The 26,778-nt window shown below is 34.3% G+C and overlaps 4 protein-coding genes and 1 non-coding gene across 13 annotated transcripts; 3 read left to right on the top strand and 2 right to left on the bottom strand.

Moving 5' to 3' along the window:
* Positions 1 to 1,009: 1,009 nt before the first annotated feature.
* Positions 1,010 to 8,197, top strand: LOC112771410 (uncharacterized). Of its 7 annotated transcripts, XR_003815450.2 has the most exons (16): positions 1,010 to 1,670; positions 2,214 to 2,283; positions 2,366 to 2,636; positions 3,101 to 3,162; positions 3,498 to 3,777; positions 3,880 to 3,941; positions 4,085 to 4,138; positions 4,275 to 4,392; positions 4,899 to 4,945; positions 5,089 to 5,115; positions 5,341 to 5,416; positions 5,518 to 5,651; positions 5,735 to 6,004; positions 6,335 to 6,456; positions 6,676 to 6,964; positions 7,068 to 7,704. XR_003815450.2 is itself a non-coding variant. In XM_025816148.3 (13 exons), the coding sequence occupies exons 2-13, from the start codon at positions 2,236 to 2,238 to the stop codon at positions 5,858 to 5,860; spliced, it is 1,293 nt and encodes a 430-aa protein (XP_025671933.1). In that variant the 5' UTR covers positions 1,010 to 1,670; positions 2,214 to 2,235; the 3' UTR covers positions 5,861 to 6,255. The 7 variants fall into 7 exon arrangements, 2 of the variants coding, with proteins under 2 accessions (XP_025671933.1, XP_025671932.1); XR_011876855.1 differs by lacking the exon at positions 7,068 to 7,704 and adding an exon at positions 7,786 to 8,197 and having other exon boundaries at positions 5,747 to 6,004; positions 6,335 to 6,964; XR_003815451.2 differs by having other exon boundaries at positions 5,747 to 6,004; positions 6,335 to 6,964.
* On the bottom strand, positions 6,138 to 7,509 carry LOC112771411 (pathogenesis-related protein 5). Its single transcript, XM_029294838.2, has 3 exons — positions 7,038 to 7,509; positions 6,670 to 6,931; positions 6,138 to 6,542 (listed from the first exon to the last, which is right to left on the bottom strand). The coding sequence occupies exons 1-3, from the start codon at positions 7,507 to 7,509 to the stop codon at positions 6,407 to 6,409; spliced, it is 870 nt and encodes a 289-aa protein (XP_029150671.2). The 3' UTR covers positions 6,138 to 6,406.
* Positions 8,198 to 10,588: 2,391 nt separating the features above from the next.
* TRNAT-AGU (transfer RNA threonine (anticodon AGU)) lies at positions 10,589 to 10,662 on the top strand. Its single transcript has one exon. It is a non-coding gene; the product is annotated as a tRNA-Thr (tRNA).
* A 110-nt stretch (positions 10,663 to 10,772) lies between these two features.
* Positions 10,773 to 13,418, bottom strand: LOC112771414 (uncharacterized). Of its 3 annotated transcripts, XR_011876854.1 has the most exons (3): positions 13,180 to 13,418; positions 11,875 to 12,817; positions 10,773 to 11,413 (listed from the first exon to the last, which is right to left on the bottom strand). XR_011876854.1 is itself a non-coding variant. In XM_025816156.3 (2 exons), exon 2 carries the CDS (start codon positions 12,748 to 12,750, stop codon positions 12,313 to 12,315), a length of 438 nt encoding a protein of 145 aa, XP_025671941.1. In that variant the 5' UTR covers positions 12,751 to 12,817; positions 13,180 to 13,418; the 3' UTR covers positions 10,773 to 12,312. The 3 variants fall into 3 exon arrangements, 2 of the variants coding, with proteins under 2 accessions (XP_025671941.1, XP_025671942.1); XM_025816156.3 differs by having other exon boundaries at positions 10,773 to 12,817; XM_025816157.3 differs by having other exon boundaries at positions 10,773 to 12,817; positions 13,184 to 13,418.
* Positions 13,419 to 13,715: 297 nt separating this feature from the next.
* LOC112771413 (universal stress protein PHOS34) lies at positions 13,716 to 16,982 on the top strand. Its single transcript, XM_025816155.2, has 3 exons — positions 13,716 to 14,516; positions 16,299 to 16,342; positions 16,666 to 16,982. The coding sequence occupies exons 1-2, from the start codon at positions 13,775 to 13,777 to the stop codon at positions 16,304 to 16,306; spliced, it is 750 nt and encodes a 249-aa protein (XP_025671940.1). The 5' UTR covers positions 13,716 to 13,774; the 3' UTR covers positions 16,307 to 16,342; positions 16,666 to 16,982.
* Positions 16,983 to 26,778: the final 9,796 nt, after the last annotated feature.

The following is a 26,778-nucleotide window of genomic DNA, read 5'->3' as shown; positions in this document are numbered from 1 at the left end:
AAAATTCAAAATTTTTAGTTATTATTTTTATATGAAAAAGTCTAATTTTTTTATTTGAATTATATTATTTTATTAATTTTATTTTTTGTAGAACAAAAAGGTAGAAAAAATAGAAAAATGAGAGAAAAGAGAGAAAAAGATGAAGAATGCGAGTGGGAGTTTGTTAATTTTAGAAAGAAAATTTTATTTTAATTGTAATAAAAAAATATCAGATGACATATTTTGATTTGTCAAATTACTAATATATATATATAGAGTGAAAATGGTAGAGAGAAATAGAAAAATGGAGAGAGGTAAATGAGAGAATTTAGGAAAGGAGTTTATTAATTTTGGAAAAAAATATTTTCTCTCAATTTTAATAAGAGAGTGTCATGTGACACATTTGATTATTAAATTAGATAGTAATATATGATACATAATATAGATATATTTTAATTTCAATTTTAATATTTTAATTTTAATTTTAATACAATTAAAGAATGTGATGTTGCATATTTTGATTACCAAATTAGTATTAGTCATTGCATATTTTGATTATCAAATTAGTATTAGTCATTAATATTGATAATGATATTTAAAATAGATAGAGTGGTTGAATGAATGAGAGAGATAGAAAAAGGAAGAAGGAGGAGGGGAGAACTCTTTAATTTTAGAGAAAAATATTTGATTTCAATTGCAATGAGGGAGCGATATGTGGCACATATTTGTTGTAAAATTAGTATGGAGGAAAGAAGAATTCTCCTTATAAATGGAAAGATTTAATTTTAGTAAAATTAGCAAGGAATAAAAGAGAATTCTTTAATTTTAGAGAAAAAAATTTGATTTTAATTATAATAAAAAAGTGATATGTGACATATTTTGATTGTAAAATTAGCAAGGAATAAAAGAAAATTCTTTAATTTTAGAAAAAAAATTTGATTTTAATTATAATAAAAGAGTGACATGTGACATATTCTAGTTGTAAAATTAGAAATATATAATAGATTTGTGATCTCAATGGGGATAACTTAAGTGGAGTGCATGATCCAGCCTTTCAAGAATCATTCACCAAAATCTAACAATGAATGAACAAACTTTTCAAATTAGGATTAAATAAAAAATACGTAACTAACAATTCTTTTTCCTTGTATAGTTTTGGGAAATCATGACTACAGAGGAAATGCAAGGCACAATTAATCCCCGTCATTAGATACACAGACAACAGATGGATATACTTCAGATCATAATATCATATATTCTCAATTCAGGTAATGCAAGAAGTATTTACTAATAATTTTGTGGGAGACGCGCAGTTGGTGATTTACTTGTGACTTGTGAAGTATAACTTTAGGCTTGAACTCACCTGCCCCACCGGCCCGCCCACCCATCCATCTCGCACTCTTCCTCTCCGACCTGCGAAGTGCCACCAGCCTATCACTAGCCTCTTTTCTTAGCTCTAAGTACCCACTTGCTCCTCCCAGTCCTCTCCTACCCCCTCGCTGCACAGCTTGCATTCCGCTGCCTGCCCGAGTGGCGAGTGCCTGGCCTCCGTATTTTGCGGCGCCACTGCCTTGCTGCGATCCTGCCTCTGCCTCCAGCGGTCCCCTGCCTCTGACTTCCTGCTCCAGACACCAGCCTCCTTGATCCAGTGTTTCCCTGCCTCTGCCTCCCCAGCTGTCTCAGCCTTTGAGGTTTGCATTTTTTACCACTTTCATTCTGACCCATTCTTTTTAATTTTGAGAAAGCTCACTTATGAATTGGAGGTTATTTTGAGATATCAGATGAAGTGGAAAGTATATAATTTAATCCTTAAAATTTAGGGTTTGGAAATCAGATGAATTGGAAGTTCAATTTGATCTTGTATATCATATATAATTGTGAGCTGCTGTATTTTTTATTTTCTGTTAAAAATGAAACATGTTCTTTGTGAATATGAAGTTTAAGTTGGTCATTTTTTGTTGCAGTAATTTTAATCAAGTATATATTATGGTTAATTGGTTAGATTATTTTTCATTTAATTAACAGTATAACAATTTTGTCTCAAATTTTACAAAAGGAAAAAAGCTTTATGGCGCGGGGCAGGCTAAGATTTTCAGACTGCTGGCCTGCCCGGTTTAGTGGCGGGCTTCGGCACGGTGGGCTGGGGAGGGGTGGGGTGGGGCGTACATGCCTGTTTGCCACCTCCTATATCATGCAACTGACTTTAATGTTATACATGTATATATTACTTTTAGCAATCAACACAGAGAAACAGCAATGAGTGATTCAAGGGAGAGCTCCCCAGATTGGTTGCGTTCTTTTCAGGTAATTTGATCAGTTTCCATTGGGATAGATGATGAGTTACCATGCTTTACATCCTCAGATAAATTTTATTATTATTGACTAGGTGCCATCGCATTCGCCATTGATACTGTCATCTGATTCCAAGTCCTTACATGACGATAGCCTGTCAATTGGGGATGAGACTGATGCTGAAGGATCATCTCTGGAGATCAGCAAGTGTAAGAGTAAGAATAAGAGTAAGAGCAGGAGCACTGGTCTTGGCAAAAGCCGTTATAAGTCTTCACCTAGAAAGACATTAGAAGTAGCTGCTGTTGAAATAGAAGGTTGTACTACGTCATCTAGAAGAAAGAAATCAGAGAAGCAAAATGCAGAAGGTATACTGATTTGTATTTGTGTTTAGAGTTCTGTATTGATGAGTAAATAGAACATTTAAGTTCAGAGGTCTAGGACATGAGTGATGCAATCCTAATTAATTGTTTATTAACAGAACAGAAAAAAGGCTGTATAGATTATCTATACTAATTGCTGAGAGAGTCTCCCGCGTTTGATGCCTTCTCTATATTTCTAAAATTTTCCAAATTTTACTCTCAATAGAAGTAAAATCTAGGGGATTTTTTTTGGAATCAATTAAACACAAAAGACCCATAACTTACACACATTGGAGCTATTATTTTTTTGTACTTCTAATTTAAAACCAATCTGCATATAGTTTTATTTCCCCCCTAAAAACATGATATCATTAACATATCAGGCTTTGTTTCTATCTAGTGATAGCATGCAACAATCATTTTACAATTTGCTACTTTATTGAATTGTCGTTTGGTCTCTTATGATGCAGGAGACATAGAGGAAAGGAAGATTGGCATTGATTCAAACAATGACATGCATGTCGAGCATAAAGTAAGAACCTTGCCCCATTAATTCTTAGGTGGGATCAATAGTTTTAGAGAAGCTATTGATATTTCATCCTTGAACATCAAGAGGATTCTAATCCATCAAGCATAGAATATCTAACCAGTATACCATTTTTTCTCGTCCTTAGAATAATTCTGTTTCCTACTACAACACCAATATGAGCATTGCAGGGTCGGATAGGTAAAGGATTAAGAATGATATATCATCAGAAAAAAGGAAGCATATTTTCCCTTGTATTTTATAAGAAAAATGTGTTTGGCTAGCTAACGCTTGGCTGCGATTACTTTCTGGTTGCTGATTAGTCAAATGTTTTTGCATAGGAATCTGTTTATCCAATTTTGAGTCTATCATCGAATTCTGAGTCGTGCCTTGATCATAGCCCCAAAAAAGAAATTCGTAACAATCAGGTGGAAGCTTCTCAGCAACAAATACCTCAATTGATTAGTGAAGAAGCTAAGGATAAAATTATCCTTGGCAATGATGGAAAGTCTCCATCCAGAAAGGGTTCCAAAGGAAAGTCTTCTCAGAAACCAATTCATGTAGAAGAAGATCATTCACCAGTGAAAGGGAAGAAAACAAAGGGCAGTGCAAAGGAGAGAGGTATGGAATGGGTTAGTATGGGCATATAAGTTGTAAGATATCACTCCATTCTCTTTTTATGGATTTCTGACCATGTGCTTGTGGTTTCTACAAATGGGACAGGTAGTGGTGGAGATCTGGAGGCTGAGGAGGAAGAAACTTGTGAAAAGCTCATTGAGACAAATGTAAGAATGACTACAATAATTAATTAATTATAATGACTCACCACACTCCCATGACTTTGAAACTGAAATAAGTGATAGCCATCATAAGCTATCTTGTTATCTAGTCCAGCATCCTGATTTTGCGTGCTATTTGTAATTTGCAGGTCTCCTCTTCAAGGCTGCCTTTGGTGCTTTCTGAGAAAGTTCAACGCACAAAGGTAGGATAGCAACTATATGTTATGGATTTTTCTTTGCTGTATGTTGTGTTTGTAATTGGAAGGGCCATGTTGTTATGTTCTCTTCTTAATTCATGAGAATGGAAAGGGTACCTGAGGAGGAGCTTTGGTTTTGCAGGCTCTTGTTGAGTGCCAAGGTGACTCCATAGATCTCAGTGGTGATGTGGGAGCTGTAGGCCGGGTTATAATTTCAGATTCTGCATCCAGAGATCAGGAAATGCACTTAGACTTGAAAGGTACTTTTTGTTTTAGCTCATATATTTTCTGATTCCCAAAGAAATCAGAGAGTTTCATCAATATAAAGACATGGACAAATATTTTCTTAATCATAATATTGTAGCGTGAGTATGTGAAGAAAAAACAGAGTACAGTTTAGTAATGTCAACTTACTTCTTATGGCAAAATTATTACATGTGGAGTTCCCAAAATACAAAAGGACTCATGCTTCGTATTTTAAAAATAGGAATATCGGAATCATAAGCACAGTACTTTCTTTTCTTCTTAATGACATATTATATTGTTTTTTTTTTATTTAAATAAAAATCATCATAAATATTACCTCAGTTTTTTAGCTTAAAAAGAGAGAAAAAAGAAAGAAAAAACTTCTCGTAATATATTTTCATTCCTTTCCTAAGTTATATGCCTTTATAATATGTTCATTATAAGTATATTCCGTTTTCTGTGTTAGTTTTAGGCAGTGACAAGCTGTTTCTGATTGTTTGTATTGTTGGCATCATTTCAGGAACTATGTACAAAACATCTATAGTTCCTTGCCGGACATTTTGTGTGGTAAGTAATTAAGTTGGATGTAATCTGCATTTAAAATTTTTATTTGTAATGTCCTTGTGGCTAGTTACCTTCATGATCGAGTTATATCAAACCTTTCCTGCTTGTATTTTTCAAACACTGATACGAGCTTGTTATTTGTTCAGGTTAGCTTTGGACAGTCCGAGGCAAAGGTCTGTTGATTATCTAATATTTTCGTATTTACTCACATATTTGAAAATTGTTTGACGCAATTATTACTATCCTGAGTTATAAATCTGTATTTATTGTCAAGGTTTCTCTTCTACTTTTTATTTGTGTTATTCATCAGTATCAGCCCTGACAAGGATTATGATAAATATCTGCTGTCATTATGTTTAACTGATATTTTGATGCTATTCTTAATATTTCTTCATCAGATAGAGGCCATTATGAATGACTTCATACAGCTGGAGCCACAATCTAATGTATATGAAGCTGAAACTATGGTTGAAGGTTATTTGCATCTACCAAATTGAGGCTTTTATTTCTGGTAGTTTTTCCTTTATATTATGAATAAACTCCTTTACTCACATCTTAACCTTTCATGTGAGAAGGGACACTGGATGGTTTTGCCTTCGATTCAGATGAGGAAGCTGGCAAGATGCCAAAGGCCACCCAAACTGATCAAAATGAGCATGCTGAGGAAGAAACTCACAGTAAATCCAAAGGGAAGGGTGACAAGAAAACAGTAAGTTCCTAAAAAGTTTTCTTGGTTTCAGATTCTCCCTTTATAAATGAAAATGCTGCTGCATACATACTAAATTGTATAAGATTTGGATACAGGGTGCTGAAAAGAAAAGAGGTAGAAGTACTGGAGGAAAACCACAACCTAAGACAGTAAAGAAAAAAGCTCCAAAAAAAGCTCCAAATTCTAAGAAGGCAAAGACGAAGAATTGAAGAATTGAGTCGAAGAAGTGTTCCATTGTGTATGTTGTAAACTTATACTCAATCCTTGGGTTAAAAGTACTAGTTGATGAAATACTTTGCCCATGTCAGAGATAATAACATTACAGCAGCAACAAATCCACCCCAGAAGAATTGGTACTTTTATGATTGGTGAATGAGTTCTTATCAAATCCTTCTTACATGTTCCTGTTTCCATAATACTCACATTGTAGTTTCTTTTCCAGTGAATTATTATTTGTTATCTCTGCTTTTAGTTGACTTGTATTAGCTGGCTAATATAATTTTTGAAATATTACTTTGTTAACTAAATTCTGCCAAACATGGGAGAATGAATTTCAGGATTCTAATTTTCCTGATTACATTGACTATGCTTGTTCCCCTCCAAAGAATGTCTTGCAAGATTGTAAATCTTGTTCGCTGATTGCTAATATTATTCTTGCTTGTTCATTTCAATCTCACGAGCAGGGATTCTTTTCTCCCTCTTTTGAGAAGCACTCGTGGAGTTTCTTGTCATTCCATATCAATAATGTTCGTGTCTTAGAAACACTGAGAAAGAAGATCGAGAATCAAGAGAACGATAGGCGCTGGTAAGGGCAAGAGAGTATTTGATGAGGAAGTAACTTGCTTACGCTTGGGCTTTCTAGGTGGTGGTGTATGATTTTGGTTTTTCATCCTGTGTTGTAAATTGTAATGTAAAATGTTAGTTAGTTATTGGATGGGTTTATCATGAAAATGTGGCAATAAACAAAAAGAGAAGGGAAACAAATCACAGTTGTGGAAGATGATGCATAGTTGTAAACCTGTAGGGACAAAAAACAATCTCATATTCACTAGCTTTGCAAGTGAAAGTGCTGGTTCCATCATCAAATGCATAACTATAAGCTCTAGGACACGCCTTCTTGAAGATAGTTGAATAAAATGTAGGCTGGCAACTCTTTGGGTTAGCATATTGTCCAGCGCAGCAGTACCGATCCGACTTGAATGCCTCACAAGCACTTCTGCACCCTACTACACCACGCTGGTTTCCTTCTTCACCAAGCACTTGAAGTTCTCTAGGGCAACCTATACCATTGCATTTTTTTATAATTCTATAAGGTACCCTTTTTATTCTCGCATGTTAGCTTTCAGCTGTATAGTTTATTTTCTTTATGTACTTTTGAACTCTTACCTCTGTTGATATCAGTCACGCATCCTGTAGCATTACAGGCTCCACCAGATACACCTCGTGGTAGAGCCACTAACGGCAAATTGTAGCCATCTACCATGCTGACATCGTAGAAATCTTGTCCATTGGCTCCGTTGAGTGTTATCTCAAACAGTGAGGTAGGAGGTGCTGCACCATTTCCATCACATTCCAGTTTTCCCCCACAGTCACCAGTTAGGCATTTGCCAGCTCCTGTGACATCAAATTTGCAACCCGTCCTTGCCCATATTCGTCCCGACCATCCTGGTACCGTGGTTAGTCTGACACTTTGGCCTGAGTCCAACTGGAATCCAGTCGTTGATAGTTTAGGGCTCCCTGAACCAGCAAGTGTACCAGGCCATATAGTATGAGGGCAGTTGTTGATTATGGTGAATGTGTAAGAGAAAGTGTTAGAGAAAAATGTTAAGAGAATAAGTAACCTAGGCCAGGGTGCCATAGTTGTGTATTTGAAGGATTATATTTGGTAGTAAAAGTTGAGTCCTAAGGGGGTACCTAGGGAATTGGTGCGAGAAAGGGAGTAGTCAATGGCCCCCCGATTTGATATTTATAAGGATGTTGAAGGAGGTAATTGTATGGTATTACCGTATCCGTTATGCAATGTAGAACCAAATCGTTACGTTGCTTAAACCAATATTATGGATTTTGCATTTCTTTTATTGTGGATGGCCTCTGTTGAAAGCAATTCTTTGCTTTTTTTTTTGGTTTGCACCAGGGTATCCATTAGGCCGGAAGCCCAATAACTAATCCCTCGGGTACTGCAGAGGCACACAAAGTAGGCGACCCTCCCAAGCAAGCAAGCTCCATTCCCATTCTCCAGTGAGTATCGAACCCGGGAGAAATGGTTAAGGGACACAGACCCTCATCCATTTGTGCTAACTTGCGTTGGTAGCAATTCTTTGCTTTTGCTGTTGCATGGGAAATTTAACAAACTTTTGGAAATCACGGATTTCCTCGTAGAATCGTGTATAGAACTTCTTAGGTTGAACCTTGTAAAAATTTGCATGGATTATTCGGTGTGTTTCCAAGTCCAAAGGTAGAAATAGAACTTTTACTTTTACCAAGGTCTTATAGGAAGCAAAATTACTTTTCAATGGTGAAAAATAAAAATTGACCTCAACCTCCCTTAACCTCGAGTATGCAAATTAAGCAGTTATCCACCGCGAAGACTAAGGCTGCGAGAGGATCTTCCCCGAGACAATCTTATATATCTTAAACTTTTTGGGTTAAGTACGATTTTTGTCTCTAAGGAATAGATTGAAAATTTTTTTCGTGCCTAATCTTTTTTTATATACAAAATTGTCCCTAAGGTTTAAATCAAATTTTAAAATCGTCTTTTTTTACTTAAATCTTAAAATTTTGGACCAAATTACCCATAACAAAAAATTATAAAATTAAAAAAAAAAAGAAAAATAAGAGAAGGAGAGTGTTTCTTCTCCTGCGAAGGGGAAGAGAAGAAGAACAAGGGAGAAGGGAAGAAGAAAAAGCTGGTCATAATTCACCTCTGCCTCTGCTTTCACAGCTAAATATTTAAAACCAAGTTAAATCTTAGGGACGATTTTAAATTCAAATTAAACCTTAGAGACCATTTTATATACAAAAAAAAGTTGGAAATGAAAAAAATTTTCAATCTATATCTTATGACCAAAATCGTACTTAACCCTAAACTTTTCGAGAAAACTTGGAGTTTTGATAGTAAATTTTGCGCAAACTTATTATAAACAAATTTAAAAGCTTGCCTGGAAGAAATCCATTTTTCTAAGTGATATTTTGATTGAGAAGTAAAAATGAAGTGAGAATTTTTATGAATTTATTTTGTATGTAATTTTATCTATTAAATTTAGGGCAAGTTACATAATTAAATGAATTAGTTTGGAATTTATCCAATTGCAACTTTATGAAACGGAAGACATGTTTGTAATTTTTTTACAAGGGAAAAGGTGTTGAATAGAAATCGCTGGAGGCTGTAGAGGTTGTAGCGGTTTCTAAAGGATTCAAGCAATGCATGAACTGCTACTGATATCGATTTATGAAGAAACGTTGGCATGTTCAATCTGTGGGAGGTTCTAGCGGTTTTTGTGAAGCTGGTTTCTCTATAAATACAAGTGCAAGACAATTGAAAAGAAGTGGAGATATTTAGAGATCTGATTAATAGAACATAAATTAAAATACTATCTATGATAACTTAAGTTAAAAAAAGGATTTATTAAATAGATAAGAACTGCATTAGATGCAAATAGCTAGGCAATGTGAATCAGATCGTCAAAATTTCAATTCAGTCTGCACTAAAATCATCGGATCGGATCCAATATATACGTCTTTTTAGTTTGGATCTGATCCGCACATTTGCAAATCGAATATATTTGCAAAATATAAAATATTTTTAAAAAACTTATTTTTATTAAAAAATCAATATTTTTTTCACTCTTTTAACTTCTAAAATATTATTAAACATACTTTTTCTAAATAATAAAAATAAAATAATACAACATATATAATAATTATTATTTGAAATAAAATATAAAAAAAATTACTTATTTATTTATATTTTGCAGATTCATAGGATATGCGAAAATCTACCTAAAATTCGCAATTCGATTTCATTAGTGTGCGAATCAGATCTAATCTCATATCAATATATTGTGTATACACATATAAAAACAAAGTCAAACAAATTAAGTTAAAAAAAAAACATTATATAATAGTGATATATTTGTGCATGTCTTTTGGGATAAAAAAAAATTTACAAATAAATGAAATATAGAATAATTTGTTTAAATATTTTATAACAATTTTTTTATTAATTTTTTAAAAAAAATATACATGTTTAGTGTAGAATGATAAAGATCATTATAACAGTTAGTTACTTTGCTTATTCAAGCTCCAAATAAATCATCATCACAGGATAATTATTTAGCATTATTTCTTAAACTCTCATAATAATAATAATAATAATAATAATAATAATAATAATAATAATAATAATTTATTTTCTAATTATGTCAATTAGAATTATTTTATTATTCCAAACATTCTCGTATCTTAATAGCTTATTTAAAATGGAATTAGTCAATTTAATCTTACTATTTATATTTATAATGGAAGATCCAAATGTCAATTCAGTCACATCTAAAGATTATAAAAAATTTCACACATTAGAATTCACCTGAGAATAACCAGCTTCACGTAAATTGCTAGAACCTCCCACAGATTTTTTCAGAAACCACTATAGTCTCTAACAATTTCTGTTCAATACCTTTTCTCACATAATTTGTGCTAGCTTGTAGTAGATTATATTTAAATTAAAACTGCTACAGCTAATAGCGGTTTACATAGGGTAAAAAAAAAGTTACAAACATGTCTTTCGTTTAAAAAAGTTGCAATTGAATAAATTCAAAACCAATTCATTTTAATTATGTAACTTGTCCTTAAATTGATTCATAAAACAAATTCCAAAGCAAATATTCAAAATCCTTTAAATACATTAAATAGGATTTCCAAAACAAAAATATTAACAAGCTCTTGTAGCTCAGTTGGTTAGAGCACCCGTTTAGTAAGCGGGAGGTCTTGAGTTCAACTCTCAACGAGAGCAATTGTATAAGATTTTACCTATCTTTGGTCTATGGTGGATTCAAAAACTTGTTATTTAGGTAAACCTTTTTGCTAAGATTTATTCTGGCAACTTGCTTTGGCTTCCTTGGCTTAATAAATTTTCTATCTTTATAACATAAAAATACTTTGTATACACAAGTGAAACTCAACTGTTCTAAATGTTCCACTAATTAATATTAATGGTATGTTACAAAAATGATAGAGTAAAAGCAACAGCCATGACCATTACAAATTTATGGCATCAAAATTTCAAAATACATAATATCATTCAATACAAAGTTGAATCTGCCCAGACGACAATGAAAAACTTGCAAGAAAATATCCTAAGGCTCAAATACAGGGTAAATCTTTTTCAATACTTAAATGTACAGAGGAAATGCAAGTTTGATATATACACTGTGCTCATACTTGCAAATAACTAGGTCTGCCTTGATCAAGTCCTTCTCTTTTAGCCCAATAAATGTCACGCCCAATAGATGATAATCTGATTTGGTGGATAAAGAAATGTGGTCTCAATTTAACATGTAACTGGGTATATACTTTCCAAGCTTTTCAAATCTTAACAGATTCATTAAAACTTGCAAAGCGAGGACATCGTAACCATCTGTCTGTCACTTCCTGTCTGAAGCACCTGTGGAATCTCAAGATTCTTCACAACCCCATAACCATCCTCCTACCCAAACTCCAGTAGATGCAAACTTTAGCATAAGTGGCAATGCTTGTTCCTACATCTAGAAAATAAGCAGATAGGTATCAATATTTTATTTTCTAATATAAACCAATTCTATATTTATCTGCAATACAAATGTTTATAAAGCTCCTTGATAGTACATGCTTCTGAACCTGCACAAGTTACATTAAACTCAGACAGCCAGCAATTAATCAGAGGATGTAAAGAAAAGATAATAGAATGACAATTTTAAAAATGTAAGCTATTCCATCTCTGGTGAGTCTGCAAAAGTAGGAAGACATTCAGGAAGGAAAAATGAAAAAAAAAAAAAGAAAGAGTAGTGTTTTTCACATACTTCATACTTGACTATTTTGAGCATATTAGGAACCTTACCTGCATTGATCAAGGTTATCAAAAATTACCCTGATTAGAATTATCAGCCTAATAGACATGACTGCCAATGGTGCACTATTCTAATGGAATTAAGATAAAAAAGATCTAAAATAAAATAGTGCCACTCACAGCAGTAGTATTAGTAATTAACGCACCAACTCTTGGAAAGTTATGCATTGCAATTAGATATTCGCTAGAAACTACAAAACAGCCAGCTAGAAAAGGGTTACAGTTAAGTAAATTGTTGAATGCTGATACATAGTACATCATTTCAGGTCCTAAATCAAATCCAGGCATCATAAAGTCTGAGTTTCATCTTGTAGCCAGCTAAATGTCTGCTTCCCACCAAGGTAAGCAAGAAACTAAAGTCATCTGAATACTAAACCAGTCAAGCTACTTTAAGTGCCACATTACATTATTACTGGAAATATAAGGAGTTCTCAAAGTGGATGGACATACATGTTGTCCACCAATAGGTAGTCCATTTATTCAAGTGCTGTAATTGATACTCATCTGATAGTAAAAGGGAAAAAGAAAAAAAGATCCAAAAAGGAAGGAAATATGTATCTAGCTCATATCCATGCCATCTCCAACTTGGCTGCAGATAGGACTGACAGCAGAAAAAGATCTCTCAAAAGGAGAAGTATGGAATTGTGCATCCTGTCTACGCTTAAAACCACAGCCATCAGACGATGAATTATCCGCATCGAGCTTTCTTCGAACACCCCTCACTGCTTGTTCCTCTGCTGGTGTAAGGGGGAAAATTTGACCACTTGCTCTACAAAGCGAGCTGTGGTTATCATACAAAATTCTCTGGTTACAGTTTTTATCACAGATGTGAGTTAGCCCTGTTAGCTTGCAGCGATACATGTTCCCACAAACATTTTCGTTTTCACATTTCCAGTCGCACTTATGCACAGGATTTGGTCCATCACGGCCCAAAATACTCGACATATAAATAACATTTGCAGGAGCTGCAACCATAGATTTTCCATATACCTCCATTCCTTTAGTGGAAACAACCTCTTAAGAACTCTTCCACACTTCAACTTCAATGCCTTGCCCTAATCCTCTGCAGGTCACACAGCCACCACAACAACACAGATTTCAGTCATACTCAAGTGGAAAGATACCTAAGGATTTACACTTTCCAATAAGTAACCTTTAATTATCCCGTTTAGTGATTTCACTTAACCTTTTCTTCTATAAGGACTTTCAATAATCTATTATTCCCATTCTTCTACATTTGAAAAATAATGGAATTCAACTCAAAATCCTATCACCTATCACAATAGAAAGATCGAGTTTCAAAAACAGAACGGATTATTATAAAACCTAAATCTAGAATCCCACTCATGTAATTATTGTTTAATTAGATCATTAGATGACAAATAATTATTGTTTAATCTAGAACTCGAAGAGAGAGATGGGCACCAACAAATCGAGCACAGACGACAATGGAGAAGCCCTTCGCGGCGGCGTCGCCAACAGTTCCGAACAAGCACTCGACGTTGAGGAGAAGAGGATCGAGAAGCGAGCAGACCTTCCACGAGCGAAGACGGCACCCAAGTCTGTCTCTGCCGGCGGCGACAACACCGTCTATCGGAAGAGAAGAGCTCGGCGATGCGATGGGGTTGGGTTCCTACCGCCGTTAGGGTTTGAGTTTGCCCAGAGAGAGAGAGAGAGAGAGAGAAAGGGGCAGGGGTGGGTGAGGGCCTGAGGGGTTCTGAACGTTTTTTTTTTTTTTAAACAATATATATATCACTGAACCATAAAAAAACCGAGCGGTTTTGACGGTTCACCGGTTAACTGTTGGTTTGACCGGTTTTTAAACCGATTTTTTGCAGAACGGTTTTTTACAGAAATCGAACCGAACAAATGATTGGTTTCTGATTAATCCGATCGAACCGGCCGGTCCGGTTCGATTTTCAGAACAATGCAAGAACTAAGCAAAACTACTCCAAAGTCCAAAGTCGTCTTCAAAAACAACACTACCACACTTTCAAGAAAAAAAAATTAAAAAAAGAAAATGCAGCACAACCAAAATGTCGATATTGACCCTCAGCTCCCCGAAATCAAAATCCACCATCCTTCCGCCGCAGTCGCCGCATCCACCCCGACGCCCACTGCCGGCGCCCGCCGCAAGATCGGCGTAGCAGTCGACCTCTCTGATGAGAGCGCCCACGCCGTCCGCTGGGCGGTCCACCACTACATCCGCCCTGGAGACGCGGTCGTGCTCCTCCACGTCAGCCCTACCAACGTCCTATTCGGCGCCGATTGGGGCTCCATCGACCTCTCGATCAACACTGATCCCGTCTCCGAGGAGGAGGCCGTCGCTGCCGCTAACCATGGCGGCGGAGACAATCGCCGGAAGCTGGAGGACGACTTCGACGCGTTCACGGCGTCGAAGGCGGCGGATCTGGCTCGACCGCTTAGAGAGGCGCAGATTCCTTACAAGATACACATTGTGAAGGATCATGACATGAAGGAGAGGCTGTGTCTCGAGGTTGAGCGGTTAGGGCTCAGCGCCGTCATCATGGGAAGCAGGGGATTTGGCGCAGTCAGACGCGGCAGCGATGGGAAGCTAGGCAGCGTCAGTGATTATTGTGTTCATCACTGCGTCTGTCCTGTCGTCGTTGTACGGTATCCCGATGATAAGGACGCTGAGGTTGCTGGTAGCGCTGCTGCTGGAAGCGGTGCTCCTGCTGCAGTCGCGGCGGTTAAGGAAGGCGAGGCGGTGATCAAGCCGGTTCCGCATGAACATAAAAAAGGTGTTGAATTTGTTCGTTTGTTTCATTTTTTTTTCCCAACGACTTGTTGATTTTTATTTTGATTTTGCTTTTGTGAATTATGCAATTGATTGATTTTTCTGATTGAACCTTTTATTTAGTTTATGCTAATGATTTGAAGTGTGCATATTGAGTTTCAACATGATCTGCAAAGTCATGGTTTGATCATAAGCTCATAACTAAGAAGTTGCTTTCCGCTTAGAGCATGTTATTCAGTTATTGTTTATTTGTTTGCAACCCTAAACTATGAACCAAACTAAGCTGTGGGTGCTTTTGTTCTTGGATTAGGTTATGGAATTTATTGCAGTTATAGTAAGAAGCAACTTTTGTTGTTGATTTTGTGAATTGCAGAAATAATTGCCCGTGCTTGAGGATTTAAATGTTTCCTTTTCTGTATCAAACCTATTGTTCTTCGCTGATGTTATGGATTGTGATTGGGATCTGGACACATAGTTGGTTCGATAGCTGTAAATCATGAGATTAATGCTGTGTTATATTTAGCTTTTGGTTTTGATCCTGGTAATTTAGTAGTGGAATGCTCTGAGGCAGGGTTGCTATTATTCTACAGATTAGTATTGTTGATTTTGTGATTAGTTATAAGTTTTCTAATGAGTGCTCTAAGGATAGTTTGATAAGGTTTCAAAATTGGTGAGTTTTTATGAAAGAAATAAACTTCTGAAACTCCGAAGGCATTCAATGCATTAAGAACCCTAAGAATTTGTCATATTGAAAAGCTTAATAAGTGTCTCTAGGGCGCTTGTTAGCAAACCCCTAATTGATGGATGTTGTAATAATCAGTGTTACATTGCTCTCAATCATGTTATTTACGACTAATATATATCAACGGTGAATCAAAACTAAGGTTTTGAATGTTAGATCTGTGAGTTGTTGATTTTAAATCTGCCTAGTACCTATCTGTGCATCTTTTTCTACAGCATGTGAAGAAACTAGTCATTGTATTTGATCCCCAAAGCATATCTACTATGCTTGCCGCTGCAAATTTCAAATATGTAGTGTGGTGCTGCGTTGTGCATACACAGACTTTGGCTAATCCCAAATTTGATAAGACATGGTTTTATGTAAATATTAATTTAGATGTTACGGGCTTATGACCTAGGGACAAAGTTGCCTTGATATTGCATATTTGCATTCCACATGGTTTGTGATAATTCTAAACATTAGGGACAGCCGGCCAGGGATCGGCTATTATTGATGAGGACCATTATGCTGTATAATGCTGTGGTTCTTCTTGAACCTCTATTGTACGTCACAGTTTCTGAATTCTGAAATCAGATATTAAGTTGCAAATAAGTATACATGTTTCGTTTAGCTGGTCATTGATGTTTATTTAGCTCCATAGTCTCCATTTACATATACATCCTTGACTAGCTAGATTTGTTGCTGCAATGTTGATTCACATAAGGTGCCACATAGAAAGTATTTCCAAAGGATTTTATCATTTTCTTAATGAATGTAAACAGTAAATGTACGCAATGATCTCTTTCCCCACAAATGTTAACTGCATGGCTCAATATGCTCTTGTTTCTATTCATTCAACTACTGATCATTGGTGAACACTTGGCATTCTTATATTAAACAGAGGCATTGCCTGGATGAGTGTTGATTCATTGAACTATGTTATGTGAAACCTCTATTATTAGTGAATGTGCCATATATTGAATGTTGATATTTCCTTTGTTTGTATACGTACACTGGTTGCAAAATTGAAATTTGGCCTCCTAATTGTTGGTTGGTTTGGAACAGAGGATTAGCTGGAGCCAAGTCATTGCTTGATCCTGTCTCTTGAGGTGTGCACTTCAACATTTTTAATTCTTTCTTTTGATGTTCCTGCTGTGTCTCTAGATGTTAAAAGAAATATAGTGTTTTAAGTTATCAATGTATCATCTTCTGCTCTTCATGGTTCTGTTTGCGCTTGCACCGGCAACGCGCTTGTACAAAGTATTCCTCTTGCTCATTCAAGTACTTATTAGATATCTTAGACATAACCATTGTCATTACTCTCTTCACTTCATTTTTCAGCCTCTTCTATTAAATTTCTTCGAGTCTCATATATCTTGGCCTTTTAATTCCTGACTATGTTCCCCTTTTTTGCATTTGTTTTTCATTGCAGAATGTATCATCTGATTCTAGAAGGGATTCACAAAACGTTTGTGGAGTGCTCTCTTTCTTTTCCTGTCACCTTGTGCTTAGAACATATCCTGCATATGAACTCTGGAAAAGATTAAGGATAGCTTCGTTGTGCTTGTTGTGATCTTGGTTGGTTTAGGCTTAGAGGATTTGTTTTCTCTTCCGAAACGGTATATACTCGCTGATGTTGTAGATGTAAAATGTCTCTGCCTTTGGACAGTTTATGGGTAATTGTTCTCATTCTGCATGTGGGATATCATATTATATAATATAATGAGTACTCCCTATTTAGCTAGATTATATCAACGAATTGCAATGATGGTAAAAATTGCATGTGCTGAACTAATAATAAAATATGAGATGAAATATGATATACTGTAAAATTTAATGAATTTGTATAAGCAAAATAGAGAAAAATGTCAATCAAGGAAAAATGGCAATAAGATTTGAGGCATTACCTTGGTGTTCATCAAGTATCCAATTCAACTGTTTGGGAACTACTATCATTCCAAATCTTGAGTTCCATTTAGGAATGTATCATATAAGGGTTGATTCGAACATTTGATATTGGCTTAAATAAACGTCTGAGCTAATTATTTGATTGATTCTGTCGTACTGCATTGTTTTTTTTTATTTTTTTTATTTTCACGGTATTCACTAGCTCGATAGATCGTAGATTAATCCGTTGTAAATTTGAATTTTATTTAAGAGTTTGTTACTAGTTAGACTAATAAGCTAATCACTAGACTAATTTAAATTGATTTGTCCTGTTGCATTATTGTTGCTACAATGGGCTTGTCTAATTTGGGGGACTCCAAAAATATTTACCAAGTATTATATATATTATCTATTATCTTTTGAATATAATGGAATATGAAAGTGCCAAATGCACGGTCCTGTTGCATTGTTGTTGCTACCTATTGTAGTGGTGAGCTTGTTTAATTTAACTTGCCCAAGCCAAAAATAAATTACGTATTAAATGTATATAATGAAAGTGCCTATTAATATATTATTATATGAGAATAATTAAAGGTGATAAATATTTGTGTAAAGTATTGTTTTTGTTCCAATGTTTGGGGTAAGTCTCAAAGTTGACCCTAACGTTTCAATCGTCCTATTTAAGTCCCTAACGTTTTAAAACTGACTCAGTATTGTCCTGCCGTTAGGGACCCGTTAACAGAATTGACGGCGGGACAAAATTGAGACGATTTTGAAACGTTAGGGACTTAAATAGGACAAAAACGTAGAAATAAATTTTAATTTTATCCTTTAATAATATCAATTTTTTACTATACACAGTGTTCAATTATTTTTTAATCACATCTAAGTAAATTACACTTAATCATATTACTTTCATTTTAAATAAATTAATTTTTTATAATTTTACTCTTAAAAATTTTTAGTTATCATGAAATGTTTATAGAATAACTAGTATATAAACTTGCATAATATATATATATATATATATATATATATATATATATATAAATTATACCTTTTATCTCTAATGTATCAAAATTCTTTAAAATTATAAAAAAATAAATTTATTTAAAATGAAAGTAATGTGATTAAGTGTAATTTATTTAGATATAATTAAAAAATAATTAAATACCATGTACAGAAAAAAATTAATATTATTAAAAGATAAAATTAAATTAAAATTTATTTTTATGTATCGTTTTTGTCCCTAACGTTTTCGTCCTATTTAAGTTCATAACGTTTCAAAATCGTCTCAATTTTGTCCCGCCGTCAATTATGTTAACAGATCCCTAACGGCAGGACAATATTGAGTGAATTTTGAAACATTAGGGACTTAAATAGGACGATTGAAACGTTGGGGACAATTTTGAGACTTACTCCAAATGTTAGAGACAAAAACAATACTTTACTCTAAATATTTTATACTCAAATTAAGAAATCTTATATTTGAATTTTAAAAATATTATTGATTTATAAATTAAGATTTCCTTTCTTTTCTATCTTTTTATATATAACTAACGGCTTAATAGACACTTTCAACTGTTTTTCTATTATTTTTTTAAAAATAAAATCACTAAAAATTAAACACCTTTAAAATACTAAATTAAGTACACAATAAACATATCTATCTTATTGAAAAATAAATAATTCAAAAATTAATGGTTATATATTATTTTGATAAAAAATAAATATAAAACAAAATACATATTAGTTATTTACAAAAGATAAATTATACTTAAATGTCATAAAATACATATTAGTTCATCTTTTAAAAGTGTTAGGTCAAAATATAAATCTAAATTTAAAAAATTTTTTACTTTTCTATAAATAGTAAAAAAGTAGAAAGATAAATTAGTTTATTCTTTTGTTTTTTTATGTTTATCCACGCAATAAATATAAATAAATAATTTTTATTGTCTTAACAATATATAATTGGATATATATGTAAAATTATTTTTACATTTAGGATTCATCAATGATTAGATTTTAAAAATTATGAAAAAATAAGATTTTGACATTTACAAATATTTTAAAAATAAAATTTTAAATTGTTTAATAAGTATTTTTAAAATACTTTTAAGTAATATTTATAGAATAATATTACTAATGTCCATTTCTTTTATTTCAATGCCCTAAAATGTTTTCTTATTTTTTATTTTTTTAATTCTATTCTCTTTACTATTAGATTTGAGTAGGAATTTTAAAGAAAACATACGTTTTAGTGTTCACGATTGATAATGTTATGTTAGATTTTATTTTCTTTATTCTAGTCCCAAGCTGATTCATTAAGTTATTGATATATTATATGAAAATCTAAATAGGTATATTATATGTGGATCAAATTTTGTCACCAAAAATAATATTTTTTATACCATATTATTGTCTATTTAAAAATTTTTTCTTTTTTATTTATTTTTGCTCACATCGTATGTAATATGAGCGTCAAATTTTATTTATATTACTAGCTATTATCATTTACATTCAAGTATGTTATTATTATTTACATTTAAGTAGTAAAAAAAATAAATTTTATCAACTTATAACTTTAACTACTTATACATACATAAGTAATGATATCATGATATATAAAATATGATAAATATCCCGTTAATCATTTTTCTATTAGCTATCATGTTCTTTTATTTTTTTATTTGTTATTAATAAAATGATGTAAAATAATCTGTAAGAATTTTTTTTAAGTAATTCTTAATTTTTAAAATGTTCATTGATTTAAAAAAAAAGTTCTTTTTAAAAAATATTCAATTTTTTTACATAGTTCTTAATTCTTGATTCTTAATTCTTATTTGTATTTATTTAAAAAAAGTTTATCATTAAATTCTTTTCCTACAAAAGAAAAATTTTACTGTCCTTTTTTATTTTGTGTTAATATAATTTAATATGTGTGTGAATATAATGGTTAAATATGCCAGCTACACATATAAATTTTCAGGTGTTGTTTAAATTTACTATGTATTAAATTTTTTTTATGTCAAATCATCACACAGAACCATATCTATAGTGAAAATAAGTAGAAACTTTTATATAATTTTTCGGTTGAATTTTCTCAATATGCAATCCGCATGGTATGGTTCCACATCTGATAGAAAAAGAATACAAATCAAAACACAAATGTAATGCGAACTCTCACTACCTACTACCAAGTTAATTCAAATGCACTAAAACATTAACAATGTCATGCGAACTCTCACTGCATATTCCTTTCTTTTCAGCTCTCTGAATTTAGTGTTGGAACATTATTAAGCGAGATATCTAAAGTATTTTATTAAAATAATAATGTGTATGTTATTTATGTTTTTATAATATAATAATCATAAATTTTAAAATTTTTTATTAGTATAAAAAATAATTTTTGAATTAATGTTGTTACATTTTTTTATTTTGGCTCTGGATTTTGTTTAACTGCTCTACTGTATTGTGTTAAATTCTTTATTTTAAAAAAAAATAATTTTTGAATTAATTGTAGAAACAAAAAAACTAACAAAATATTTTAGTATTGACGATGCAAAAATAAAAGTTTTTACATTTCAAATAAAGATTCAAAGCCAAAAATGTTTTTAGGACATTTAGTCCACTTTCCAATTTTACTGTTAGGATGTACTCTTAACCAAGCAACAAAACTCTTCAAGTGAAGGAATTTATGCCTTCTTTTTTCTTCCAGTAAGTTCTCTCAAGTAAAATACACAATTTCTAAATATTCAATCTGTTTTACCCATGAAAAAGGAATAACATTTTTTCAAAAGAATGTAGAAACAAAGTTAAAGAAATAAAAGGTGACTTTTGTATAATTTATTGAAAATAAAAAATGTCCAATACTCAATATCATAATAAGAAAAAATAGTTATTATTATAAAAGTTTTTGTTAATAAATACTTAGAAAAATGAAGGAGGTGCCAACGAGTAATAGCTCAAATGGCATAGTCTTCCCATACTCAATTAAGAAGTTGCGGGTTCGAGTCTCATATCTTTGGTAAGAAATTTTATTGATTGTTGATTGAATGAATTGTAAACTATGAAAGTAAAATTAAGTATATATAGAGTATTGGCCTATGAAAGATAAAAGTAGATAAAGATAAGATATAGAGATAAAGATAAAGATAACTATAAGATAAGATAAAGACTAAATTATCATTTAATTTGTGTATTCTGTTGGGCTGAATTTGTGGGCCGTGAGACGATGTCAAGAACACTAAGCTTATTCAGATTAAGATGGAAGGGTTGAGGAGACAAAGGCTTGGTGAAGATGCTGAATTTGTGGGCCGTGAGACGATGTCAAGAACACTAAGCTTATTCAGATTAAGATGGAAGGGTTGAGGAGACAAAGGCTTGGTGAAGATGTCAGCTAGTTGCCCAGACAAAGGCTTGGTGAAGATGTCAGCTAGTTGCCCAGAAGAGGGAATTGGGAGAAATTTCATCACTCCAGCTTGAGCTTTTTGTCGAACCAAGTGACAATCAACCTCTAAATGTTTGGTCCGTTCATGAAAAACCGGGTTAGCAGCGGGCTAAGGTGGAAGAGTGGTTTAATACGCCCCCGCAAGCTGGAGGATGAAAGATGTCAAGAACACTAAGCTTATTCAGATTAAGATGGAAGGGTTGAGGAGACAAAGGCTTGGTGAAGATGTCAGCTAGTTGCCCAGAAGAGGGAATTGGGAGAAATTTCATCACTCCAGCTTGAGCTTTTTGTCGAACCAAGTGACAATCAACCTTTAAATGTTTGGTCCGTTCATGAAAAACCGGGTTAGCAGCAATATGAAGAGCACTCTGATTATCACAATATAAAACTGGTGGGCGCATAGGAGAGATGCGTAAAAATTGTAACACATTTAATATCCATTGAAGTTCACAAGTTGTGTTGGCAAGTGCACGATATTCTGCTTCCGTGGAAGAGCGGACAACGGTGGTTTGTTTCTTGGTCTTCCAAGAGACTAAAGAACTGCCTAAGAAGAAACAATAACCTGTTAAAGATCACCGAGTGTCAGGACATCCGGCCCAATCAGAGTTACTGAAGCCGAGAAGCTGAATTTTTGATTCCCTTGGAAAGAAAAGTCCTTTGCCGGGACTAGTTTTCAGATATCGTAACACATGCTTGGCAGCTTGAAGATGAGATTCAGTAGGAGATGCCATGAATTGACTTAATTATTGAGTGGCATACATAATGTCCGGTCGAGTAGTGGTGAGATAGATAAGACGGCCAACCAAACGACGATATACAAAATGGTCGAATAGCAAGGGACTTTTGTCTTGATATAGTCTTGTGGTACTATCCATTGGAACAGAGGCAGGTTTAGCACCTAATAAACCAGAATCATCTAAAAGATCAAGACAATATTTTCTCTGAGATAAGCAAATTTCCTTCTCTGATTGAGCAACTTCAATACTCAAAAAATATTTTAATGGGCCCAAGTCTTTAATTCGGAAGTGTTGGTGTAAAATAGACTTAATGGCAGCAAGTTCAGAAATGGAATTACCAGTGAGAACAATGTCGTCAACATAGACTAAAAGGATAGAAATTTGATCACCAATGAATTTGACAAATAAACTATAATCAGATGAGGTCTGCTGATATCCATGAGATAGCAAAAGATGAGAAAGTTTGTCATACCACATACGACTAGATTGTCGTAAACCATACAGTGACTTTAGTAGCTTACAGCATTGATTCGGTTGAGGAGATATAAATCCGGGTGGCAGAGTCATATAAATATCCTCAGAAAGATCCCCATGTAAGAAAGCATTATTGACATTCAACTGATGTATAGGCCAATGCTTCATAGAGGCCAATGCCAAAACTAATCTGATAGTGGCAGGCTTGACAACAGGGGAGAAAGTTTCCAAGAAATCAACACCTTCAGTTTGAGTGAACCCTTTAGCCACAAGGCGTGCTTTATATCGATCAACTGAACCATCAGGCTTGCGTTTGATGTGATAGACCCATTTACAGCCAACTGGCTTAACCCCTGCAGGACAATCAACAAGACGCCAAGTTTTGTTCAGCTCAAGAGCATCCAACTCATCTTTCATAGCACTACGCCAATTAGAGTGTTGATTGACGTCCTTAAAAGACTTTGGCTCAACGTCAGAATGTAGAGATAAAAGAAACTTTTTATGTGAAGATGGAAGAGAAGAAAAAGACATGACTGAAGATAAAGGATACTTGCACTTTGAGGGAGATTGATTTGTAGAGATGAGAGAGGAATTACACAAGTAATCAGAGAGATATGCTGGAGGTCGGTGAGGCCGGTCGGAATGACGAGGATGGGGTTGCTCAGGTGGTGAAGAAGGTGACGGGGGATGAGAAGGTGATGGTGGACTGGTGTCTAGTGTTGAAAGTGATTCGATGGTCATGGGTTCAACTTGGTTAGGAAACGATAGTGGGGAAGAAGGAGAGGTTGTTAGAGAAAATAAAGAACTAGGTGGAGTTGGGTCAATGGGTATAGGTGAGGGTTCAACTAGAAGACTAACTGAATCTTGTTTTTGAGAAGGTGTGTTTGGCAATGTTGGGCTGAGTGTTTAGAATTGGACATTTTTTGTGACTAAGGGCAAGATCTTTTCATAAAAAATCATGTTTCTAGAAATCTCAATTCTTTTATCTTCTAAAACATAAACAATATACCCTTTAAAACCAGATTGAAAGCCAATAAATACAGCCTTTTTGGCTCTTGGATCAAATTTTGATCTATTTGCCATTTGGGTAGAAACAAAACATAAGCATCCAAAAACTTTAATGTCATGATAATTTGGTGGATGATTGAATAAAATCTCAAATGGTGTTTTAAAATTAATTGCGGATGATGGAACTCTATTAAGTAAATAAACAGCATGTCTAACAACATAAGACCAAAAAGATGATGGTAAATTAGATTGAAACATAAGAGCACGAGCTATATTCAAAATATGTTGATACTTGCGTTCTACCCTTCCATTTTGTTGAGGAGTTTCAACACAACTACGTTGATGAATAATGCCCTTTGAAGCATAAAAATCAGGTAAAATAAATTCTGGTCCATTATCGGAACGAATAGTTTTGACTTTGGAGTTGAATTGTGTTTCAATTAAAGTAATAAAATTTTTTATTTGATTCTGTACTTCTCCTTTTGATTTTAATAAAGTAACCCATGTAAAGCGGCTAAAATCATCAACAATAGTAAAAAAATATTTATGATTATGAATAGAATTTTGTCGAAACGGACCCCAAATATCAAAGTGTAATAAATAAAAACTTGCATTGGCTTTGTTAAAACTTTGAGAAAATGAAAGTTTCTTTTGTTTAGAAAGATGACAAATGTCACAAGCCTCATCATGATGCATAGAGATAAAAGAAAATTGTTTATGTAAATGATTAAGTCTTTGCCCAGAAAGGTGTCCTAAACGAAAATGCCATATATTGGAAGGTGTAATGGGTAGAGATTGGATGGAATTTATGGAGTGTGTAGTGGATGAATTTTTACCGAAATTAGGTTCAAAGACATATAATCCCTCTCTCATTCTGGCCAAATCAATTGTCCCCAAATTATTGCTCAGTAGAGTGCAAGAAGAAGATGAAAAAGTGAGTTCACATATGAGTGCTGAAGTAATTTTTGAAACAGAGATAATATTAAAGTTGAAATGAGTAAATAAAGAACATCATGAAGAACCAAGGATGGTGAAAATTGAACGATGCCTTTATAAGAAACAGTAGTTCGAGAACCCTTTGGTAAATGAACAATAATAGGAGAAATTTGTGTGTAAGAAATAAACCAAGACAAATTTGATGCAATGTGATCTGTGGCACCAGAATCAATGATCCAAGTATTCAAGAATGAATCTCGATTTGAAGAATTGTTAACAGTAGAAAAGGTATTGAAAGAACAAAGATAATGAGTAGTTGGACTTGGCAGAAGCTCAAGTTGGTTTGAAGGACGAGCTTCTTCATTGAAAGGAAGTGCCATGAAAGAAAAGTGTTGGGCTGACGAAAGGTCCAAAAGAGACTCCGGATGAAGTTGCTGGTGTGCCATTTCTCCTTGATCCATGGATGTCAGCAGAGCTCAAGAGGAGCTCTGATACCATAATAAAATTGTGAAAGAATAGGAAAATAAAAGAATTGTGAAAGAAAAAGATGAAGAAATTTTATTGATTGTTGATTGAATGAATTGTAAACTATGAAAGTAAAATTAAGTATATATAGAGTATTGGCCTATGAAAGATAAAAGTAGATAAAGATAAGATATAGAGATAAAGATAAAGATAACTATAAGATAAGATAAAGACTAAATTATCATTTAATTTGTGTATTCTGTTGGGCTGAATTTGTGGGCCGTGAGACGTCTTTATTGTTGTCATGGGCTAAGGTGGAAAAGTGGTTTAATATTAACCTCCCGGATGGGCCAGTAAGATTCAACGTCTTTCTGATTTGGAAACCTCTCTGAAGGTGGAGGCCTCTAAACGTTGTGTCGAGCAGAAGAGGCGGAGAAGTGGGCGAAAGCCGCCGAGGATTGGTGGATGCCTTAAAAAGAAGAATAGAGATATAATAAGGAATGCGAAAGAGGCATCTCTACTACCATCGTTGATCTCAACCCTGGGAAGAGGATGCCTAAGGGCCGAGCTTGTAATGAAACTGTATTTATGCCTAACGACGTTCCAAGCTCTAGAAACCATGGAACCATTGAGTCATTCTAGCTGATAAGCTCCTTTTCTATATACTTCACGAATATGGTAGGGACCTTTCCAATTTGCCGCTAACTTCCCTTCGCCGGGCTTTCGAGTCCCTATATTGTTTCGCTGCAGTACCAAATCCCCTTTTTTGAAGATTTGCTTCTTGATGACTCGGTTATACCTGAGTGCTAGCCACTGTTTGAGGGCTGTCTCCCTTAAATAAGCTAATTCTCGAACTTTGTCCAGCAAATATATCTCTGCTTCTCAGTCAATGGTCCCGATAAGGAATCTAGGACAGGGTTCTCTGATTTCCACGAGGATTACTGCCTTCGTGCCATAAGTTAGGCGGAAAGGAAATTCTCTAATTGCTGATTATGGGCTGGTGTGACACGACCAAAGAACTGAGCCGAGTTCATCTGTCCAGTCGTCCTTTTTATATTCCAACCTCTTCTTGATGCTTTTTAGGATCATTTTGTTGGTGGCTTCGACTTGGTCATTGGGATGGGGATGCTCGTCAGAGGAGAAACTTTGCTGAATCTCCAACCCTTCGAGAAAGCCGTGAAAATTTTCACCGGTAAAATGGGTCCCGTTGTCGGAGATAACGACTTCAGGGATGCCAAAGCGGTCAATTATCTGCCTCCAAAAGAATTTCCTGCATTGCATTGCCGTTATGGTGGCCACAGAATCGACCTTGGTTTACTTAGTGAAGTATTCAGTGGTTATTATAAGGTACTTGAGCTACCCAGGGGCTGTAGGAAAGGGGCCCATGAGGTCGATTCCCCATACTGCAAATGGTCAGGAAGCCGTGATGGGAGATAGTTTCTCTGCAAGGACTTTGTGAAAATTATCGTTCTCTTGGCTCTTGACACACGTCCTGACGAGCCGTATTGAGTCGTGGATTATCGTTGGCCACTAGTAATCTGCTCTTTTTATTTTTTGGGCCAAACCTTTTCCTCCTGGACTTCCC

Source organism: Arachis hypogaea, chromosome 18 (assembly GCF_003086295.3).
Source record: "Arachis hypogaea cultivar Tifrunner chromosome 18, arahy.Tifrunner.gnm2.J5K5, whole genome shotgun sequence".
NCBI lineage: Eukaryota > Viridiplantae > Streptophyta > Magnoliopsida > Fabales > Fabaceae > Arachis > Arachis hypogaea.
This window is presented reverse-complemented; position numbering and strand designations above follow the sequence as displayed.

Coding starts and splice junctions, on each gene's coding strand:
- LOC112771410 (XM_025816147.3), top strand. CDS start 2,236: ATGAGTGATTCAAGGGAGAGCTCCCCAGATTGGTTGCGTTCTTTTCAG. Junction 2,284..2,365: donor ATTGGTTGCGTTCTTTTCAG/GTAATTTGATCA, acceptor ATTATTGACTAG/GTGCCATCGCATTCGCCATT. Junction 5,417..5,517: donor AGCTGAAACTATGGTTGAAG/GTTATTTGCATC, acceptor TCATGTGAGAAG/GGACACTGGATGGTTTTGCC.
- LOC112771411 (XM_029294838.2), bottom strand. CDS start 7,509: ATGGCACCCTGGCCTAGGTTACTTATTCTCTTAACATTTTTCTCTAAC. Junction 6,932..7,037: donor CGTGACTGATATCAACAGAG/GTAAGAGTTCAA, acceptor GCAATGGTATAG/GTTGCCCTAGAGAACTTCAA. Junction 6,543..6,669: donor ATTGTTTTTTGTCCCTACAG/GTTTACAACTAT, acceptor TTTACAACACAG/GATGAAAAACCAAAATCATA.
- LOC112771414 (XM_025816156.3), bottom strand. CDS start 12,750: ATGGAGGTATATGGAAAATCTATGGTTGCAGCTCCTGCAAATGTTATT.
- LOC112771413 (XM_025816155.2), top strand. CDS start 13,775: ATGCAGCACAACCAAAATGTCGATATTGACCCTCAGCTCCCCGAAATC.